Here is a 23628-nt window from a genome sequence, read left to right as displayed (position 1 = left end):
AATTATTTATAGAACAGTGACTATTTAGAACAGTTTTTACAACAACTTATGTAAGAAATCTAGTCTGGATTACTGCTAACCACAATTCTTTTAAAAAGAAGTTGTTCACAATATATATGTTGTGACATTATTTGCTAAAACCAGTAACCACCATTTCACCATCTGGACTGTAATTCCAACAAGTGTAACAACCCTAGTGTTATGCTTAGAATAATAATGTTTAGCAAACTTCGGATAATTTACATATAAACCAAGAATTGAAGATTCAGGGAGCCAGATTAATTTCAAGAGAGGTACATCCTAATTATTGCCAGTTAAAGACCCACGCTTTTTGCTCTCTAGACATAACTGTATTGCTGGAGCATCAGTAGGAGTCACTTCTTAGAATAGTACTTGTTTTGTAGTTTGTTGGATAACTGCCAAGTGAAAATAGATTATTTTCAGGTTATCAATATAGTTTTGTAATTCAGAAAATACCTGTTATGCAAATTGGTGAGCTAGCATAGCTGTTACCAGAGAATTTGGACCATCGCTTTGGAACAGTAATTTGCAGCTAACTAGCGTATCAAAACTTAAATCTATTAAGTGCGAAATGAACAAGACTGCTTGTGTGTTCACAGACTGATGACGTATATACGTTACACACATTTGCCTATGAAGATGTCTTGAAATTTTCAGTTATTAAAGATTCAGCCCAAGCTCTTATTTTCATACATTGCATGGGCAAGTCCATACAGCATGCGGATTCAAAACTCTAAGTTAAGAAGTGAGTTTAAATCTCGTCATTTACTCGTTGAGAGTGCAATGCACTTAAAGAGTCCTCCCTATCCCCGTTACAGACAGCAACTGAAACACAGCATGGCTCTAATTACAATCAATGGATGCAGTTTGCAGAGTCATCTTCCAGAAATCTCTCCATGCCCCTCAGCACAACACATGGGGATAGTCATTCTTGTATTGCAGAAACTTATTAAAAAGAAAAATAAATTCTTTACAAAAGGCAGCTGAAACTGTTGTTGACCTTAAAACCTCTCCAGCTGATAGAACTGGAATTTACACAGAATTTGACAGCTTCCTCCAAAAAGAGGTAGGTACAATTATAATAAGTACTTCACCAAGGGATTTAAAAGACCTATCAACTTAATGCAGTCATGTGGCCCACATGGTACCTCTGTTCTGCACAATCTACTCTTTTTTTGTTTTTAAATACTTCTAATCCATACATATGCAAAGCAGCTACAACTCTTACCTCTGTCAACAAACTCACTTAACAAAAATAAGAGCTTCCACCTCACCAAATTTCATTAAGGTGTCACCCCTTAACCCTACCGACAGATTCAGTGGATATGGAGGGAAGAAAGCAGAGCCCAAAGAAACAGGATCTGGTAACTGCTGCAAAAGAAATAATGAATCAAGAAGGGATTAAAACCGGTAAGAGCGAGGAGGGGAAAAGAATAAGGGGGGGACTCAACAGTACTTCTAAAAAAGATATACTTGATGTCCCATTCAGCAATACTGAATGAGATTACTGGAATGTAGCAAATGTAGTGGCAGTAATTAGATACACATCTAGTGTACCTATGGACTTCATGGACACTAATAAAGCATGTTAGATGCAGGCTGAAAAGTGTACGTAGAACATGAAAAGGCTTTCAGGGTGGGGAGGGGTTGTATGTCTGTGTGTTTGGTTTGGTTTGTTTTTAACTTTTTCATTTGCTGTCTATAAGTAACTGCAAACAGAAAGATTAACCCAAGCGTACATGATTCAGCAGTGGCTAGATATAGAGAAAGTCTGGCAAATAAATTTATGAGAAAGTATTATTTTGAAGGTCCTCCGTTTTTTCTTTAAATCTCAATAACTCAAGATCACACCACACAAAACCAGGAAAACAGTTCCCTCACAGCCTTTCTGTAAAAGCAAACCTACATATTAAGCAATCCATGTTGAAATTTCAGCAGAATAAAAATGAGATTAAAAGTAAAATAAACTTCTTTCTCAGCCATGACTATAGGATGCTTCTGGGCATAGACTTATGGCTGTATTGTTGAGACACAAGTTGTTGGTATTTTTTCCTGTATTTTGAGTTGAGGTGCCTCTTAAAACAGGATTACCTAGAAGGTAATATCCAAAGCTTTGTATTCATCATTTGTTCCCCACATATGTTTAAGCAGGCAACACATTCTTTGTAACATTTTCATATTTTAACACTTGGTAGGCACAACGAAGTATCAATTCAATAGTTGTGGTTTAGGGTTTTTTTAGTAACAAAATTCAGAAACTTGCTGTTGGGGCAGTTTTAATACAATAAACTGTTTTTGTTAGCAGGGAGGTAAGGAGCCAGGACACAAACAAATCTCTTTCTATGTATATGCAGAGATCTACACAGTGCTCTCCAATGGCATTTTATAACTCAAGTTAAAAATCTACCTTACAAAGATTTGTATAAATAGAGTAGAAAAAGTTAATGCAAATTCAAATTATTCTGCACATAGAAGAATAAAACTTCTAAGTATAATCTGTGGAAAATTTTCTAAGTAGTATTGTATAAATCCAAAACACTGGCTTTAACAAAGATGGTACAATTATTTTTAAAGACAGGGAAAACATTTTCTGCATTTAAATTAACCATCCTCTTGCAAGCTTACAAACCCAAATACTTCAGTATTCTTCAAATACTGAAGAAAACAGAAAATAAAATAGTTTAGACTTCTCCTGGTTTTGAGAAGTGGTACCCACTACAAAGACAAAAAAAAGTCATAAAATCTAAGTTAGAACAATTTATACTTTACCATTCCAATGAAGGTCTTACTGACTTGTTTGACAACACAACTTGAAAACAGGGCTCAAATTACTTTCCATAGACAACACCTCTGTCCTTCTAACTAAATTAGTTAAAAGGCAAGTATCTTGAAGAAGCTCTATTAGCACAAAGCTATTGAAAGAATTTCCTCTCTAGCTATTAAAAAAGTTAATCCCGTAGTCTAAAGGTATGATCAAACAATACCACTGAAAAACTACAAAATATTTTAAGAGACAGAATGACCCAGACTATGGTTGGGGTTTTTTTGTTTGGTTGGGTTTTTGTTTTGTTTTTTTTACAGCATCCTTTCAAGAACCACGACCTTTTGCATTTAATGAAGTTCACATTTATCACCAAACAGGATTTGCAGTAGGTGCATACCAACCTCGTGCTTCTGTCTCTTTGTTTAGTTAAAGGGTGTGTTCGTCTCGCACAGTTCTGCATGAATAAACAGAGATCTGTGCACAATCAAATGCAAACCCACCCTTTTGACGTCAAATATTTTCCAAGATAAACAGTAATGTTTTATGGACCTGGGTCTTCTGGGATATTTGTGGTCAAAAAAACAGAGAAATACCAGATTTTTACTTAATCACAGTTCACTTGAAAAGAAGATAAATGTAAGCACCAGATCTTATACTGGAAGGGCATTACTGCACTGTCTTACCTTGAAGTACTTCCATCGGAAGAACAGTCCAGGCGTTTTCCAGATACGAGATGTAAATGTATCGAGCTGTATTACAGGCAAGACCAATATAAAGCACTCTAAAGGAAGTAAGGAAAAGAGAAGTCAGGATAGTTTGCACTTTCTTTTTTGGTATAACATAGCTTACTGCTTCAGAAATAATTTGCAGGTGTACAAACAGCTTGCCAGTCTAAAGCATTTGCTCAACAGAAAATACATTCTCCAAGTCCTACACCCAAACATAAACCCTCCTCTTGCCCACTCCCAACACATATTCAAACCGAGGCTAAAGTTAAGACTCTCTTCAAAATCCTAATGGAAAAAAATTAAAAGGGACAACAGATCCACTGAGCTTTTAAATAAGCTCTGTAGTTCCATGCCACACTCTACACAGGATTATATTTCAGAGAGACCATTTCTAAGCACATTCAACATCGCTTCCAAACAATCTTTTCTAATCATTCAGAGATTCATTCTGCCACTTTGATGTAAGCTTGGTGCAGGTTTGTATTAGATGAATTAATTTTACCCCACTTAATGTAAGTTTATAGTCCCAGTATCTGCAAACTGCTCAAAACTACTCTAAAAACACATCCCACAGAAGCAATATGGATCATAACAACATGCCTCAGGATAAAACTTAACCATCCTGTTGAAAAGCAGCAGATGCTGCATCTCTGAATGAAGAGAAAAAAAGGTCGTTTTAACAGTTTTCAAACAATGAAGCACAAAGACTATTTGTGCAGTGCATTTCCCATTGCTTGTTTAACCTGGTGACTTTTCCCTTCCAGTTTTCAGATTTAGCTTAGCTTACTTCTGGGGTGTTTATTCATCCTGCTATCTTTCTCTTTTTCTTAGAAGGATCTTAGGAAACAAAGACTTAATTCAAAACATGTTTTTAGCTTGAGAAAAGATGCTGTATTGCAACCTTTAAAGATTTTTTTTTTTCAGGGACAAAGATAATTTATTGTCCAAACATGGCTTCTTGGTTGACCCCTGGTTGGGCACAAGTGAAATAAATGCAATTGATAATGAAGGTGTAAGCATAGACACTGTGAAAGGGCTCATTATTCTTTGTGCTGCTTTTTTAGTTAGTTATTCTACAAAAGCAGACTGAGGTTTAATTAAATGGTACATAGCCACTGAAAAATCTAGAGTGAGATGCAAACATAAAAATGCAGCATCTTGTTAACATTTGAGGTCTCCAAATACAGATGTTGACAGCTAAAAAAATCAGTACCATAGTTTTCATCATGTCAGTGATATCAAAAAACATTCAAAATTATAAAGACAGGTCTGTGCATTTCACAACAACATGGATTTACAGAAGACAATATATATTTTACTTTCAACAAGTTGAGTAAGCTTGCAGGAAGTGCCCCCCCTCCAAATCACACATCAGACCAAACTGTGTTGCTTCCAGATACATGTAAGGTCCGTGAATGGCTGGCTTAAGCTGCCTTTGGGCAATGCAAGCCCAAGCATTCATTGGAGAAAACATGGGAAGCCATGAAAAAGTTCGTTACTATACAATAAAGAGAACAAACTTGTTATTTGCGCCATGCATCATAAATTTCATCTCCACCTTTAATTAATGCCTTCTGTTCCAAACAAATAACTTAGTTCCTTTCATAGCCACAACTTAAATGTAATTCTCATGTACAGTCACATTTCTGAAATGTATTAGGACACATTTGCCACAAAAAGTAAGCAAACATACAAGGTCTGTAGGCTCCTCTCTTCATTCCCCTACGAGTAAGGCCCAAGATGGTGGGGATACAAAGGAATCACCTCACCATACACCTGTTTTTCCTCATCAGCAGTACAGATGCACCCAGCTCTGTTTAGGACCAGTTCTTGCCAGCTTAATTTCACTTTTGTCTCACAAAACCTTTGCCTGTGCACCAAGAACTTTCTTACCATCTCAGCTGTTCCCTATCATAGCCAGACCAGAGATGTGAAGAGGTCTCCTGCTTCACAGTTTTTCCATCATCACTAACACACTCGGCTACCTGTGCTTTTCCATCATGTTACACACTTGCAGAAAGATTTGGATTCAGAGTTTAAAGAGCAGCAATTTAAGTCAGGTTCCACCTTTTAATTTGTTAGAATATGTACAGAGTTTTAGGTAAATTACAGTTTATGAATATTTCTATAATTATGCTTTTGGGGGGGTATGTCACATGGGAACTTTTGTGTATTTACAGAGTCTTTTCAAAAATGTATTTATAATAGTCACTTAGGGTCTTTATCACACCTAAATGGAAAATGTAAATGGATGCTCCTTATGAACCCTATACGCAGTATCCACAGAGACACCATATTCAACTTACAGATTAAACATTTAAAACACTGAATCTATGTTTATGTTAAGGAGACTAAGCTGTTTACAGCCATGACTACCAGTCTCTGCTTCCTATAAAAACCTCTCATTCTGGAATTGTGGTCAAACACATTCAAGCTTAACCTCAAGTAGGAGGTTATTTTCAGAGATTAACATCATCTTCCTAAACTCAGTGGCGGTTATGAGTGCTTTACACAGGATACCATTCAACAAAGGTGTCTAAATATTTGATAGCCAGTTTTGTATGCTTTTCCATCACAATATCCTCTCAAAGAACTTGTGGTCTTCACCATACTTTCTGACAACTTATTTCATTTTAACTCTTTAGTTTACTTTTAAATGAAAATCTACTCTGTCATCTGTCAGAAGGCAGCTGGAGGAAGCAAGGCAAAAAATACCCTAACATCTGCAATATTCCCTCCCCTCGTAAATCTGTACAATCACAGAACAGCTTTCTAGCTGAATCGATGACTGTCATTACTCCAGATTCATCTAGTGACCTGCTAATATACAATGTTAGAAACACTAGCAGCATGTATAACGTGCACACATGCAGTGCACATGTGTATGAACAGTAAAGCTAATGAAATCAGGAATCAGGTGGTTTAGTCAGAACATGTTTAGTATGGTCATGGTTAAAGTGCTTGGACAATAATTTGAGTATTAGTTATAAAAAACCCTGTGAAAACAGAATAGGTTTCAAATGTTGTAAGGGTCTTACATGCCAACACGTACCATAGTAGAAACAGAAAGCTTTACAAGAAAAGAAAAACTGAGCTTCTATCTGACAAGGGTGTAAAGCCTGTTTTCTTTTAGTTCTACAAAGGACAGTCAATAACTTTTTTTCCTGCTACTGTGACAGTGCATGCAGTTCTGGTATTCATACCTGTCTTCAAAGAATTGGGACAGGAAGGAAAGACGGAATGATAATGTTCAAATAAATACTGCAGAAAGACTGTCTACATCTAGGAGTCTAACAATCCAGGAGAAAGGAATCCTGAGCTATTAAAAAAAAATTATATAAAATACTGAACCCAAATGCTTCTGGCTAAGATGGTTCCAAGAAGGATATATAGTTGGAGGCTCTTGGTTCTTATTCATGGGAGAATGAATATCTGTACTATAAGGCAGCAGACATATGCAGAACTATCAAAGAATATGAGCTATGGACTCCTATACATTCCTCTTTAAAAAAAATAATAAATTTGCTTCCTCTTGAACAAACCATGCATTATACAAAGCTCAAAAAGTACAAGAAGAAAGGCAACCAGAAGGAGACACCTCAAACTGTGATGACTAAATACAAGTAAGCATTAGATAACATTAAAATGTGACTAATGTGCATTTCCCAGGTGTAGGTATAAAGAGTTGTTTTATTGCAAATAGGAGCTAGGGTTTAAACAACTTAATCTTGATCCAATCTTGGCTTCATAGGCTTAACAGTGCAAAGAAAAAAAAAAAAAAAAAAAAAAAAAAAAAAAAAAGAGTTGATCCTGTACTTCTATCCCCTTCTACTTCATCTTATTCACAAGCCTAGCATTCTTTCGGTTTTCCTTCTGTCTCTAGTTGAAATCTAAGCCTGAATTTTGTACTATAACATACATTGAAAGAGCATACCCAAACTATCTTTAGCTATCAAGATTATGATCTGTGCTGACCACTCCTCCATCATCACATGCTTCCTCCAGTCCTTGCATGCAAGGTGTCATATTTTCTTGTACTAATTATTGCCAAATTCAGAGAATAAAAGACTGACTCAAAGTAAAGAGATCCTCCTCAGTTTAAAGGAAGAAAATACATCTTTTAAGTAATCTCTCGAAGTACTGTGCTAAGCATCTCAAACATGTTTAGTAGAGGTCAAATGAATCAAAATATTCATCCCAATAAAAGCAAAACAAAAAAACAAAGAGCAAAACCACAGAAAAGAATGCACAAAAAGAACAGTGCAGACAACTTAAAAATACTTACATCTCAATGACTGTATGATTATAAACAGGGCATTTGGAAAGGACATGATGCTAACAGCACACAGAGCTCTGTGCTCAGTTGCACAGAGTACCTGAGTAAATATAAAAAAAACCACCTTTGCAACTTCATTAACTCAGATTCCCCCTTATCTTTCCTCCCTTGAGCTTTTTCTAAACAGTAGTGAAGGGATTTAGAATATCCAAAAATTAAGTCAATTGTGAATTTAGTAGAAAACAGTGTTCGCTAACATGCTGGATGTAGTCAGTTTCACTTGCACAGGGCAAAACTAGGGGAGAAGCCCTGAAGAGCCATCTCACTTCAGTAGCTAACACGCACAGTTGCAACTAAAGGAAGAGAGCAAGGAACTGAACTGGTAAGTGACACTACCAGGCTGCAACCTCATTCTGCCAACACCCAGCATCCGATTACGAGGGCATGTGCACAGGAGGTGCTCACCTCACTTCTTCGTCTCATCCTCCTCCCCTCTCAGCGTGCAAGTGACATCTTTCTAGGCTACTGTGGGGGCAAAGAACTACCCCACAAGGAGAAGCAGGATAGAGGTTTCCAGAACACTGCTACTCACAGGAAAAAAATTTGTAAAATTAATTATATTTACATGACAAAACAGACAATCCTTGAATGGGTGGTGATTTGTAAAGATCTCTTAAGAGAGCTTTGCATCAGTGAACCAGGATGTCTTCTGGAACCATCTGCAAAAGGTTATGGTGCCAGGCATAACGCATGTACTAACATGCAACTCAAATGCAAAGGAAGCACTTCTGAGCAGTTTCAGCTCCTAAAATAGTAATAAACAACTCCGTCAGGCAAGCTACATAACTGAGCAGGACTTGGAATTTTAAAATAAAAGGATTAGCTTGATTTTCACTTTTTAACACAAGGCTAAGCCTGAAATTCAATGGGGTTTGTGTAGCACTTTAATGATTGCTAACATCTTACCTGATATGACCAACCAATTCTATCAACTTGTGGCTGAAGAAGTAGGCAGTCAGCTCAGACACGTGACTGAGCACAGAACAAACGCCAAAGAGAGTGGTGGTGCCATTCAGGTCTTCCAAGTGCCAGTAAAGAAAGGTGAACACAAAGCCATATCCAAACCCCATGAACCACGCCACGAAGAGGACTGAGCCATACTGGATACTACACAGCAGTTTTATAAGGTCCCAAAAACTGAAAGACTGCGACTGGCTCGTACTGGTAGGTGTGTTATCGGAGGATTCATTGGAGGCACTTCTGTCCACCTGTGAGATTTCTACCTCTTTTCTCTTATTTTCGTCTTGCTTGAAGTGTGCATAATGAAATCGAAACTGGGTGGCCACAATTAACGCCATTGTCATCAGAACACCAAAAACGATGAAAACTATCCTGTAGTTCTTGTACTCAGGAGCTTTACATCCTTGACCTTCAATGCCAACTTCTGTATGGGTATAGTCAATGCCAATTCCCACAGAGAGCATGGCCAGCCCCCAGCCCAGAGACCCCCACATACGCTGCAATCCATACCTGTCCCTGTGTTTGCCAAGGTACTGCAGAGTTACAGTGTCCACAATAGTAACAGAGGAAGCACTGAAAAATTCTCCTATTATGACAACCAGCAGAATGAGTAGAAAGATGGCTTCTACTTCTTGTTGATCATAAACGAGCACAGCTTGGTCAGAAGGCTTCGGCTTCGTGGTGATGGCAGCTGGAGTGGTACTTGGAGTCGCATTTCCTGGTGAGACTGGGCTAGTGGTGGTGTTTTTCAAAATAAAATAGGTACTGTTTTCCAAGACAAACTCCACATCATTGCTCTGTGTAGGTAACAGGAATGTCATTTCAGGATTAGCTGTCCCTGTTGTTTCCAAAGTGACTGGGTTGGAAGTGAGCAGGTCGCTCTTCCGACGAACTTTTGGGGATGCAGTACTTACTGTGGTTAGCAGAGGAGACATCGAGGCGTTTTGCAAAACTGTTGTTAAAAGGCTGCTTGCATTGGTGGGATGGGCTGGGGGAAGGCCCTTTGGTACGCATCTTAAGGTGGCTGGTCTAACAAATCCAATCCCCAGGTTAAATAAAACCCAGCATAAAAGTGAAAAGAGGAGGACAATCTTCCCTTTCTTGAAGCGATCTGCCACCACTCCCCAGAAGGGAGCACTGCAAAACTCAATGAAGTACCTGATGCCCACCAGAAGTCCACTCTGACTGGGTGACATACCCAGCTGCTTGTAATACACAGGCAGCAAGGGGTAGAGAGAGCCATATGCAGAATAGAAGAAAAAATAAAAGACCTTTGAGATCAGAAGATCATTGTTTATTTTGACGCAGTGCTTTTCTAACCAATCTATCTCTTCGTCTGCAACAGTGGTTGTCTCCGTTGAAGGGGACTCATTATGGGGTGGCAAGTCTTGATCCTTGGAAATGCCATTGAAAGGATCAGCAAGCACATACTTTCGCTTCTGTTCTTCTTCATCATCAGTTAAAATGGCAACTTTATCATCAGCTGCCATGGTTTACCACAAGCATCCAGTATTTGGTGCACTCTCAAGGAACTAGGGCTACCCTGCAAACAAATAAAACATAACATGATTAAGGTACCACATGAGAACAGACCTGCAATGCCAGTCATCAAGGACAAAGCTTCTTTTTGTAAGTGACATTCCTAAGCAATAAATGCAGTATCAGGGTGGGGAAGGCCATTTGTCTAGACTAGTGGTACATGTTAGCATCAATAAAAATGTGTTTTATGACCACTTTTGTGAAGTTCTCACAACAGCAGCTTTAATATTGTGCCATAAAACATTTTTCATGTATAGGACAGAGAATAATTTATATATTCAAAGTTACTGTGGCAATTAAGTGCTAGCATTTTCAAGTCTTTTCTTTCAAGTTGTCTTTTCTCCCCTAAGGCTAACTGCTTTATTTCCAGTAGTCCCTACTACACCAAAGGATAGCCATGATTCTGTAATTAAATAATGCAGCCACATATCTCTCTCTCTCTCTCCAGGGTTTTTTAATTATCAAACCAAATTATTATCCAAAGCCTCATAACGGCCTTCAAAAGGTTCATCAATCTCCTCTTGAAAAGTGATTTTCCAAGCAGTCCACAACCACAGCAGAAATTGGTGGGAGGCTTGAGCTTCTAGGCTGAATGGGAAGAGAGGTAGGAATTAGGATAGGGCTCTAAGAATAAAACAAGGGACCCTCAAAATTAGGATAACAATCTTGAAGGCAAAGACCTGGGAGCAAAGAAACACAGGGACAGAAATTAAGTACAGGCGCTACAACAATCTCTTCAAGTCAAATTCTGAAATTGAAGAAAGGTGGATTGGGAGATAAGTGTACTGCAGCTGCCCATACTTATCCTTTGCAGAAGTAAAAGACTGCAAAACTGACAGGCAAGACTTAAAAATAAATTCACCACTACTGAGAGTTTGATTTGACCAACCAGCTTTCACATTTAAAAACAACAAACCATTCTATCACTATATTAGGCAACTATTTTTGCTATATTAATAGCTGTAAAATTAATGTAGGAAGATTAGCTCATGTTCATTATAAGAAAGTTGAACATTTAATGTATTTTGGTTTTGTCATGCCTTTGCTGTTTTGATTAGTGTTACTATCATACAGGAACCTTTTAAAGGACCAATATTTGAAAAGAGCATTTTATTCCAGAGGAACCTGAAATTTCTCTAAGAGCACTCAATTTATCATTGGAAATATCTTCTCTAGGAATTTGAAGTATTTTTTTTGCAGTTCTACACTTTATTCCCACTAGAAGAGTTCCAATGAAATTTCAGTCTTTCAAAACTCAACTAAAAGCACAGTATTGTCCCCTTAAAATTAGTCATGCGTTGATATATCCAGTGACTTTAAATTATTTAATTATAATTTGGAATTTATTTAAATACTGACAACGGATTTGCAAACCAATGCAAGGCTAATAACAGAAAAGAGACTCTAACATTCACAAGTATGTTAAATTAATTGTTTCTTACTGATCCAACATACACATAACAGCTGACAGAACAAGCCATTGATACTTCTAAAAACAACAGTCCATTAAAATAATCTAAACTTTACACAGTTCAGTGATAGACAAGTCTAAAAATACTGTCATTAAAATCCCAAACATTCATATGAGTTTGTGTGCGTTTTTCACTTTTAAATGTCATTTCTATGGGATACTATCTACGAAGATCTCTGCTTTTGCTTACGGAGAAAAGGTTGCATAAAAATCTTGGAACCTTAAATATTCATGCATTCAAGGACAAAAGTTAATAAAAATTATGCCAGCATATACACACAGACTGCTTTTTTCTTCAGAGACAATCCAATAAATAAATTAAAAAAAAAAAGCATTTTAAAAAAAAAGTTATTTCTAAAAGATTAGAAAAAGTCCTAATTAAGTTGTTAGAACAGTCAAATGTGAAAACACATTTTTTCGTTCTTACCTGCTACCATCAAAAGCCACGTGAACCAAAAACCAGCAGCTGTCTTGTTAGCACCTGCAATTTTTGGTTCAGTCAGCCACTTCCACCTGACAGTTGGAAGGACTGTGGGTTTTTTTCTCATATATTTGCTCATTTTTGGCTTCTATATCCATAAAACAAGTCCTTCTAATGAGTAAATTAGATCAGTCATCATCTGGGCTTTTATTTTCTTTATGCCTCACCTTGCTTTGACAACAAAGACTCCAGAACTTGCACAGGGCCCCACTCATGTCAAGGGGACTTAACTGAGGTTTCAGCGTTGTTCCTGTGTCCTACCAAAACCAGTATATGCTCATCTATTTACAGCAACTTGCTTACTAGCTATATCAGAGCTTTACAGCATTTAATTCTGAAGAATCAATATCCTCCCCAGTCCCCATGACATGACAAGACAGCACATTTTAACCACTTGGAAATTAGGCCAACTTCATTGCAAGTACGAATTGAAATTACCCTGACTTAAACAACACAGCCATACTCCTTATCCCTACATATGAGCTTTGAACCACCTGATCTCATGTAAATTATACTGAAGGCTTTTAGAGCAATCAGTATTCAGTCTGTTTTAATTCAGTTTCCCTTTTCTGTTGGAATGGGACTTCCAATTTTGTACACTGTATTAATAGTGGATATATTAAAAATTGTTACACTGCTGGTCTTCAAACACTTTAGTTGTTGCATCTTCTTTCTCCCTCCATAACTTCTATCTGCCCCAGCATCCATCTTCTTCTAACCCGTTGTGTGCAAGAATTAATCCAAAAGTTCCACTCCTAGTATTTTGACTAGAACATTGTGGGTTAGAATGCTATGAAAAGTATATTTCACAATCATTTCAGTAAATATTTTCCCACCCTGAGAGTGTTTCATTGAATATTATTAATAACACAGAATATACTCGTCAGAAATATAACAGCATCGAGACTGGTAGGAGCCATATGGCATTCTTCAATGTTTTGATCACTAGTTAGTTTAGGAGTCAAGTTTTTGAAGTGATTTTATTTAGCAATTTTTTAAATTCTAAAAATAAATGACTGAAAATGAGAAAACCATCAAAATGCTATTGTTACTGAAAAATCTACAAAAAACTTAATAGTCTATGAGGCTTTCCTTCTAGTGACAAAAACCCTGTGCCAGTCAGGCATTGAATGCCACAAATTGAACAGATGGAAAAACAATGTACTTAAGTGAGAAGAGACTAGTTATCTACTGGTTATTTTCACCATAGCCTTCAAATACTGTATCTTCACTTTGCAAAATTTTTTTCTGATCCACAAGACAGTAGGAGGATAGAAGACAGCACTACCAGCAAGTTTAAAATGAACAACAGAGAACAGGAGTGAGGAGGAAAGGTTCAGAGAGTAAACAGAATGGATTTCAGTGTGAATATAAATCTTAACTCGTTTGAGGCTGAATGGAGCACGAAGTTTTGGCAGAGGCCTGTTGAACATCATCAGTTCAGCCAGGACAAGTGAGACCAGAGGGGCTGCAGAGTGGCAACATCCCTGTCTGAAAACCAGGAGTAACAGTTTTGAAGCCATGTTCCCTAACCTTAGGTAAGTGCACAGACTTACAACAAAGCCCTAGTACGCAAATTGGAAGAAACTTCTACAGAGATCTGGAGAAAGACCTGCAAAGGGAAAGGGAAGAGGCGTAGCAAGCAGACCACGCAGCAGATGTACGTCACAATAAAGTACCTTGGTCCTCCAGCAGACAAACAAGCTTTTGTCTTCCCACAGGTTTATGTTTCCAAACCACTACAGAACTCAGAACAAGGAACCAAGTCTTTGTTCCCTCATGTCGTGGTTTAACCCCAGCCAGCAACTAAGCACCACGCAGCCGCTCACTCACTCCCCCCCCATCCAGTGGGACGGGGGAGGAAATCGGGAAAAAAACCCTAAAACTCCTGGGTTGAGATAAGAACGGTTTAATAGAACAGAAAAGAAGAAACTAATAATGATAATGATAACGCTAATAAAATGACAACAGTAGTAATAAAAGGATTGGAATGTACAAATGATGCGTAGGGCAATTGCTCACCACCCGCCGACCGACACCCAGCTAGTCCCCGAGCGGCGATTCCCTGCCCCCCCCACTTCCCAGTTCCTAAACTAGATGGGACGTCACATGGTATGGAATACACCGTTGGCCAGTTTGGGTCAGGTGCCCTGGTTGTGCATGAGAAGCTGAAAAATCCTTAACTTAGTCTAAACACTACTGAGCAGCAACTGAAAACATCAGTGTTATCAACATTCTTCACATGCTGAACTCAAAACATAGCACTGTACCAGCTACTAGGAAGACAGTTAGCTCTATCCCAGCTGAAACCAGGACACCTCATCATCCCATCACCCCTGACATGGCTACAACAGAAGAAGACTTCATTAAAATCTGAACTTCCCATTTCCGCCCCCCCCCCCCCCCCCCCCCCCCATGATCCTATCGTACTGGCCCAGAAGCATAAGTCCCTTGCTCGCAGGTGCACAGGAAGCTTGTGGCCAACCCAGCTTTCTCAGATTGGGGATTATTCTGCAAGTTCACTCGTGCTCTGAGCCTGTTTATGCACAAGTGCATGCACTTCTTTTCAGACATAAAGAATATATGTGTTAACCACAAGATTATTCTTCCTCCAAGCTTTGCACAGATAGCATATTTTACAGAAGTTCTAGTCTACTATTTTTTCTAAGCTTCCTGATACAGATTGCTGCCGCCTGGTTTGTATCTATTCCTCCAGCAAGTCAAAATCCACTTTCAAACCCTTACATCTATGACACGTCTTTCATCCAGTCATCTTCCGCAAACAGCTACAGCAACCTTCCTGCAGACTCATACCTTTGAGCAGCTCTCTAAGGAACAGAGGAAAAAACATTTGTTCCAAGGAATTTGGTGATGACAATGCAAAGGTCATTTTGATGACTGTAATGAGGCTTTTTGGCAGGTAGGTGGAAAGAGGCACATATGGGTATTCTACATTTAGTTAAGTATCTTCTTGGCATTCTTGCATTTTTTATCCCTTAAAACAATCCTCATTTACTCTGGCTCTCCTAATAAAGAGGATTTCAAGATCAGAAAGGATAAAAAGCTAATCTATTCAAGACAACCTGCCATTACAAGAAGTTCCCTATAAAACAAAGGAAAATCATAATAAGGAAAATAATAATATATTATACTAAAACCTCATCTCTCCCCTTCAGGTCACTCTTCCCAAAACCTTGGAGGAGGTGGGGGGGGGGGGGGGCGGACCCCACCTCAAAACACCTGCTTTGTACTATATCTCAGGAAAAAAAAAAAAGCCAATCAACAGGTCAGACTGGGGTAGCAAATCTCTAAACCTCTCAGGGAAAGTATCATGGCACTTCAAGCACAAGGCATTAAAACTTCACTTGCAGACCAACAGAAAGTTAGATTTAGGGTAAAGGAGTACTGCTGGTTTTAAATAAAATTTAATTCAGCATAAATATTCCATTTGCTAGGCTTTGAGAATTAAAGTATAATTAAGACTCACAAAGCAGAGCCTCAAAATCACGGTTTGGATGTATACTGAATGTAGAAAAACAAACCCCAGGACAGCTCATCAGAAGACAGTGCAAATGATCAAGAGTAGCTTAACCCATTAAATACCTAGCAAAATCACTGTAGAAGATTTCTATTTATACAGTCTCAGAAAACATACTCTAAGAGTAGAATTTCAAAACAGGAATCATTAAGTAATCTCTCAGGCTACACACAGCTGTAAGAACAGAGCAGACTAGCTTGCTGTTTACATTGTGTGAATACATCAAAGCCAGCCAACATGGCATCACATCTTATTTTTCCCCTTTCAGACTCCATTGACTAGCAAACTGACTTTGTAGCGAACACATAAAATGCCACATTAAGTTTTCACACGAACATTTTAAAATCTGCTAATAGAAAGCATGTTTCTTAAATAAACCCTTTTTTTAAAGTCACTAATTATTGTTTGAGTCAGAACAGGTCTGTGCTAGAGAAGTAGACTTAAAAACTATCCATCTTCCAAAGAAAGCTCACCTCACTCATCCCCGAGCTGCTGAAACCCCCACAATGAGAGCATCCATCATGTTGCTCATGTACTCTACCTCCTCCTCAGGCCCCCTTGTCTCATTGATCTAAGCTACAAAACCTTTGGATCAAAGACTTTCTGCTACAGTATCTGTGCAGCGTCTCTCAGAATTAAGCCCCGCATCCAGCAGGCCTACAAGGCATCGCTGTAATAAATATGAATAATAGACCATGTTTTCCATTTCCAAGCAAGTTTCACCCCTAAGGAACAGTCTGGTGCTCTCGCCTGCATCGATGCCAAAAAGGAGAATGTTATGCAAACAACTTACATCATGACAGAGGAGTGCACAGACTTCATCTACTCTTGCATCACATTCACAAACCTCTCCCAGGTAGGCCAACCTCCAGGCGGAGCCCTTGGAGGGGCTGTCCCCTGCCAAGCCATACAGACCAACTCACACAGGCTGACCCACCTGCCCCACATCACCATCCCCTGCTCTCTAAAGGTAAGCAGACTCCTGTGAGGCCCCAGTATGGACACCTGACCAAGAATTTATAAAATCAGGAATAAATCACATTTAGTGCATTAACTCAGTGCTGGGAAATATATTTGTTTCAAGTCTGAAGCAAGACATTAGTGTTGTAACATTAACCACCATAATTAGGGTTTCCATGAAGTGAAACCACTTTGTTCTAAACCACTTAACTCTTAAAACTGCTTTATTTTGTGTTGCTTGGCATGCGCTTACTTAATGTGTTGGTCTATAGGTTTTTTTACTTTATTCAATATGCATATAAAACCCCACATACTTTGACACATTTAGTCAATTAGATTGAGAGACAACAGTATGTCGGAAGTGTGTCAAGATCGGGTTTATAGTAGGCTTAATGCACTTTATAATAGGTCTGAAGTTGCCAAGTTGATGCAATAGTGCTAGTATTAACATTAAAGAAGACAAGAACACTATCAGATCCTCATCTGTTAAAGAAAAATCATTAAACTCACATCTTAGGACTCCTGTTTTCCAATCATGTTTTCTGTTTAATATGTGCAAATTAGTATGTCCTAGCAGATTCTATTTTTTTAATCAGTTTATTTTTAGTCAGTATTAGACTCCATTTTTTTTAACCAGTTTTTAATTTACCAACTACATATCCACACTGCCAAGGTTTACGCTTCATTAATGATGGTAAATTCCAAGCATTCCTTCAACTACAGGCCAGGCAAGTGCCCAGGGTCAGAGCCGCTGTACTCCACAAGCACAGCTGCTTCCAGTGCTGGGGAGGGATGCAGGCACCCAGCTGCACCACCAAGTCCGGCAGGAGCACCAGTCTGTTTCAAAACAGAGAGGCCTGCCAAGCAACACCCAGCCTTGGGGACCAGCCGCTGCTACTGCGGCCAGATCATGTCACCAGTTCACACTCTCCTGCCCTGGTGTATAAACTCGGGTCCCCTGTGCTGTAGCTGAAGATGAATTTTAGGTTGCATTTAAGTTGTGCCCTAGCACCAGCTACATTAGCAATCAACCAACCACAGCTTCCTCACATTAGCTTCTCACATCATTGGCTTTTGCTCTCATATTCTCACTCCACCTGTTTACTTTTTTTTTTTTTTTAAATCCGCTTAGGATTTTTACTGGGTTTATGACTGCTATCACAAACACCATCCTTAAAAAGAGGATTGTTTTCTTTTCCCCTATTCCCCAATGGGTCTTCAGAGAATACAAACAATAAAATAGATGTCATCTTTGTACACTATTTGTATCCAGGGAAATAAATAAATAAAAAAAATAACCAAGCTAGAAAACAAGCATTTTACAATCTTTTTCCTTGGACATTACTAAATACAGTAGACAATTAGACCCTATATATCTTAGTAACGTAGTAATGTTTGGGGTGAGTTTTTACTGAAATACTTCAGTGTTATGTTCATACAGCCACTCTCCTCTCCCCTGAACTCCAAGTTTATCACTCTTCAACACTGCCTTTTTCATTAACACAACATTTAAAAAGAGCCCGCTGTTAAAACTTCAGAGCTGTTGACCAAACATGGGTTTTAAACCCCATCTAACTTAGGATATAACAGGCATCCATAACACCCATGGTACCTCCAGCCCTGGTTTCTTAAGCAAGCATCTGTTCCTATACTTATTTTAACAAACAGAGGAGCAACTGACAACCTGCTTACTAAGAATCATCGTATTTTAAGGATTTAAGGGTTCAGAAACCAAACGACAGCCACACAGACCACCACGCCTGGGTGCTGGCAGCAGGGACAAGCACGGGGATGCCTGCGCAGGAGTTCCAGCGGGACAGGGCCCAGCCAGCAGCCGCCTCCGGGGACACCGGCACTGTCGCCGGTGGCCTTGGGGGAGGCCGCGGGGCATTTGGCGTTGGATGGCTCGGGCGCACGTACGGCGGTTACGCTTCAACCACAAGGCTGAGCTTCGGCAGACGAGGGCCGGCATCCTAATGAGGTCACTGCTTAGCCACAGTTAACGTCAGGGGACCTCAACAAGAGGGAAGCCAGCGCATACGCGACCACCCGGCTCAGCTGAGGAGCAGCTGATCGGCTCCGGCGCGGCGCAGGCAGGAGGAAAAGCCGAGCGGAGCGGCCGTTAAGGAGGGAAGGAAAAGGGTGAGGCAAGGGCCCAACGGCAGCATCCTGGGCGGCTGCGGGGACGAGGCCCGTCGCCCCCAGCGGGGAGGGAGCTGGAGCCGGTGCCGGGTCGGAGATCGGGGGGGGGGCGCGAACGGCCCCCGCCCCGGCAGCAGCGAGGTGCGCCACGGCCGGCCCGCCGGCCGCCTCGCACCGCCGGCGGGGCCGCGGCGCGGCCCGCGGGGCCGCGGCGACCCCCGGGTCGGTACCCGCCGGGCCGCGGCCGGGCCCGCCCGCTGCCGGCGCCCCACGGAGCGCGGGCCGGGGAGGCGGCGGCGGCCCCGGCCCCCAGCCGGCCGGCCCCGGCCGCGGGCCTGGCTGCCGGCCCGGCCCCCCGCGCACCGCGGGGCCGCGCTGACTCACCTCGCCCGGGGGCGGCTCCGGGGGGGCGCTCAGCCGGGAGCATCGCAGCCCCCTCCCGCCGCCTCCTGCCGCCGCGGCTGCTGCGGGCGGCGGCTCCGCGCACCCTCGCCCGCCCCCCCCCGGCCGTACCGGGCCGGGCCGCGCCGTGCCGGGCCGCCGCCGCCGCGCAGGGGCGCTGCGGGGAGGGACGGAGCCGCCCCCCGCCGCGGGGGGGCCGCGTACCCGCCCGCCCGGCGCCGCCTCCGCGCCCCTCCCGGGTCGCCGGCCCGGCCGGGGAGCGGAGGGCGGCCGGGGAGCGGAGGGCGGCCGGGGGCTCCGGGCGGGACGGGGAAGGACTCGTTTGACTTAAATGCTGTGTTGAGGCTGCGGGTGGCGGAGCCGTACCTGCGCTGGGCCAGGGGCTGGGCGCTGGGTTTAAAAATAGTGTTTGGGGAGCGTTCGTGGACCCTAAGCAAGCAAATAACTCCACAAGCATAGTGCTTCCTGCTCCTCAGAAGTTCCAAACACGTATTACAGCATAAAGAATCAAATTATTACCTGGAGTGCCTTCCGCAGCCGCTAGCATCATCCCTTCAGTAACATTGTTTCTAGAATTATATACAAATAAAATTACGTCAATGCTTAAAACAACAACATGAACTTCCCCCCCCCACCTTCCAGTAATTATTGAGGCAGAAAAACACAGGCAGGGAGGATAATTTCCCGAGCAACAGCTGAGCCGTGTTGCACTATCAAAAGGTCAGCAGTGTTAAGCTAAAGAAGGGGAATAATGAGGACAGAAAGTGAAAGGCCAGCCTGAGATTTGGGGTGTTTATCAGCCCTGAACTGAACAGGAGGTAGCAAAGTTGTTTGAGGATTAAGCTGAAGTGATGGTGTTTGGTACTCAGGCTCTCAGACTGAGCCACAGTCCAAGCAGAGTCAATAAAGCGAGTAGACTCCACAGGCCACCCCTCTCAGTGGCACAGCACTGGTGGTTTCTGCCCAGGACAGCGACCAGACGACAGACAGCGTTAACTGGGATACCACAGGGCAAATGCATCACTACTGGCATCTTCTAATTCGTACCTCCCTTTTCTGAGGGAGGATCCCCCTTTCCTCAGGGAAAAAAAAATTTGCATTATTTTGCCCAAGGGAAGAAGTTGAGAGAAAACTACAAGTTTGCCTAATTGAGGCAGATGGAGAGGAACGGGGGCACTATGGGTGTTCGACCCATTTAATTCAAGTCCTCACTGAAGTGAAAGGGACACCAGTCCCCATGGAAAGCCACGCTCTCTCAAGGTCGTTCCCCTACCACGCTAACGTACCCATGGGGTGTGATCTTTGCATGCCTATACGAAGGCCATGGAGGACACCATCCGATTACAAGCTTGCCTGTCCCTACGGTAAAGGCCTCTCCTGAAGGAGGCAGGAGACAAAAGCTGAATTTCATAGGGCAGATGACCTGGGGCAGGAGCCGGCTTGTTTATCATCTCTCTCTGGAAGGATTTTCAGAACTCTTCATCTTTGAGAATCTCCCCCATGGCTAATTAACCACAGAGAGAAACTATGTCTGTGGAGACCAGGAGCACAGGCCTCCTGTAATCTTGCAGAATCAGACACAGACAACTATCGCCTCATACAGTGGGGCTTTTATTACCAAGTATTAGTGTAATAAACCAGATGTCAGCTCCAACTGAAATTATTTAATCTTGATAGAGACTTTTTTGGCAAATTACTGCAAATGCTTTTAGAGAGAACATGTTATTTCAAATCATTGCCAGTCATTGTTTGGGAACTGAAAAGGGAAAGCTGATCTTTGGAGTCGCAGACTGCATTTACCGGAGCCATAAAAGCAGTCTTTCCCTAAACCCTGGTGACTCAACATTGCCCACCACACACTAAGAACGTGGCTATCTTCTGCAGCTTTGCTTGTATTACCTTTTCTTGGAGCTGTGTTTGAGGAGTTACACCCTGATCATTCCCCTTCCTTCTAATTGGTTTCAGAGGTGCCAGGGATATTTCCTAAAAAAAAAAAAATTTTAAAAAAATTTAAAATTTAAAATGCTCTCTGAATGGAGGAATAAAGACAAAATGTGTAACATTTCTTTGCAGGCTGTTGCATAACCTGGTATGTGAACAAGAAGATACAGCTGAGGACCAGAGTATAGAATATGACTAATACAGAGTAATTTACAATGTTTTCCTTATATAAAATATCTTTTTATATATATATTAAAAGTGTGTATATATATCTCTTTACATACATAAAAATGGTTTCTTACTGAGTTTAAAAACCCAATCCGGTACCGACTGAGCTTGGCCACATAGCTCAAACTGGGGTCCACTGCCTCCATTCAGTAAGCATCATAAGGTAAGCATTGCGAAAAGCCTTAGCACTGAACAATATTATTCCAACCTGACAAGCTACTCCAGCATGAGCAGAACTGAACATAATAGGGCTCTGCGTGGTTATTTCTTTCAGTGAGGCTCTGTGTAAAAGTCTGGATTACAGCCTGTTAGAAATTATTACACTTGCTCAGAGAGTTCTTTCTCTGTTCTTTCAGCTATGAAAATGAGGATTAGCAAAAATGGAGAAACTGCTGCACTGTACACAAACTGTCCTAATGTATTTTTATCACAAAAGGCTATATATTTCTAGGCAAAGCAGTGTTCAGAGAAAAGGAAATATAGTTGTAAGCTACTTAAAGTACAAAGTTTTCTATTACAACAGTTACTAGTATAAAACATTACAGAAAATAAAAGGCTGAGTCAGGTGTAAAATCCATTTAAATTAATTGAAAGATGTCTTTTTTCAAAGACTTCTGGATCAAGCTCTGAATCACATGTGATATATAAACGTGATATACGAAACAACAATCTTTTTCTCTTAGCTAATAGAAAGAGTGACAGTAATAAATATGTACCTGACCACTGGATATTAGAGTATTCAGAAATAATTCTTTATAAAATAAAAAGAATTCATACATATGTATGCCACATAATAAACTCTGTACTATAAACCCACACCTGGGTTAAACTTATTCATGAAATGGAAAGAATACCTGTAGATTTCTGTGGGCTTTTAGTTCAATGCATACGTTACTTTGTAAAAATTTCAATTTATGTGTCCTATACCACTTTACCATATATATCATGGTGAGAAAACTTGCCAAAAATAGTTACAAAAGCCTCACTGCTTAAAAACCAGACAAATGTCTAAAAGAAAGCTCCAACTAAACTGAAAAATTAAAGCAAAGTAGTTATCTTTTATAAGTAAAATTAACAAAATTACATACAAATACCTGCTGGAACTGCACATTGCTAACCACAGTAGATTTTGCTTGAAAAATCTGACTCAGTGACTTGTTCCTTAGGTTAGAGGAAAAATAAAGTAAGTATAGCAGAACACACAAAACTTTCATGGAAAAACATCTGGTACGTTATATGTATGATATATGCATCTTGTGCTTCTGATATTTTTCAGTAATGGCAGAGGTAAAGTATCTGAGCCCCACCTTATGGAAATAGTTTCTAGGAGCTTAGATTTTAATGTATAGAAAAACTTCTTGGTTTCATTTACAAGCTAGAGCTGTACTTTGAAATCAAGAATTTCTGGTTGACACAAAATATTCTGCTGTCCTTTAGCAGCTTTTCACTCTGAGCCAAAAAAAAAGGAGGAAAGAAAAATCATTTGCATCAGTCAGATTAGAAAGATAAACTGAAGGTGAGATTTGTGCTGCTAGGACTTGCTCCAGAGTACAATGAAGACAACAGAAAAGCTTTCATTTCCATCAGACCTTTAATATATTTTGCATAACATGAACAAAACTACTTTTTTTTTTGTCAATCCTTTGCTAGGAGAGACACTGCATTGAGACAACTATGGCATTCATTTCTTCCTCTTTAGGAAGTTCTTCATAACACAACAGTTCCTACGTATCCCAGCATAAATGTGGGAAGAAGTTAAGTCATTGTAAGGAACAAAGTGGCTTTTCCCTACTGTTTCAAAGGCTAAAAGCAACTATATTACCAGTAAGAAAAAAATTCCAGCAGAGGAACTGAGAAATAGTCATCCAGTGAATCAGCAAATCATACACAGCTGCAAGAAATGTTAATGGTAACCAAGGACAAAATATACACAGCCAGTAAGACAATGACCTACCATTGCAGTGGTCTGTCTGGTTTCGCAGGGAAGCAGAGGATTCTCTTCCTCCAATTTTTAATCTAATACTTTTAGAAGTATTACATTCATTAGCAAAGAGAAGGCAAAGCAATGCGCAAAAGCAAATACTAGTTACAGAAACTGTGTTTACTCTGTGTGTATA

At 40.6% G+C, this 23628-nt stretch overlaps 1 protein-coding gene across 5 annotated transcripts in view; it reads right to left on the bottom strand.

The window, feature by feature from the left end:
• The window catches only part of MFSD6 (major facilitator superfamily domain containing 6), a 32757-nt gene extending 10084 nt beyond the window's left edge, over positions 1-22673 (bottom strand). For 3 of the 5 annotated variants that reach the window (XM_049814940.1, XM_049814965.1, XM_049814973.1), the window contains exons 1-3: positions 19325-19429; positions 8756-10352; positions 3469-3566 (exon numbers count right to left, since the gene is read on the bottom strand). In XM_049814940.1, coding sequence (XP_049670897.1) covers positions 3469-3566; positions 8756-10299 — 1642 coding nt within the window. In that variant the 5' untranslated portion in view covers positions 10300-10352; positions 19325-19429. Of the gene's footprint in view, positions 1-3468; positions 3567-8755; positions 10353-19324; positions 19430-19453; positions 19474-19861; positions 19912-21241; positions 21326-22605 lie in introns of those variants that run through there. The other 2 variants (XM_049814950.1, XM_049814959.1) reach the window with 2 other exon arrangements.
• Between the last annotated feature and the right edge of the window lie 955 nt (positions 22674-23628).

This window comes from Accipiter gentilis, chromosome 1 (assembly GCF_929443795.1).
Source record: "Accipiter gentilis chromosome 1, bAccGen1.1, whole genome shotgun sequence".
NCBI classification, from domain to species: Eukaryota; Metazoa; Chordata; class Aves; order Accipitriformes; family Accipitridae; genus Astur; species Astur gentilis.
The sequence above is the reverse complement of the archived record's forward strand: the minus strand, read 5'-3'. Positions and strand labels throughout refer to the sequence as shown.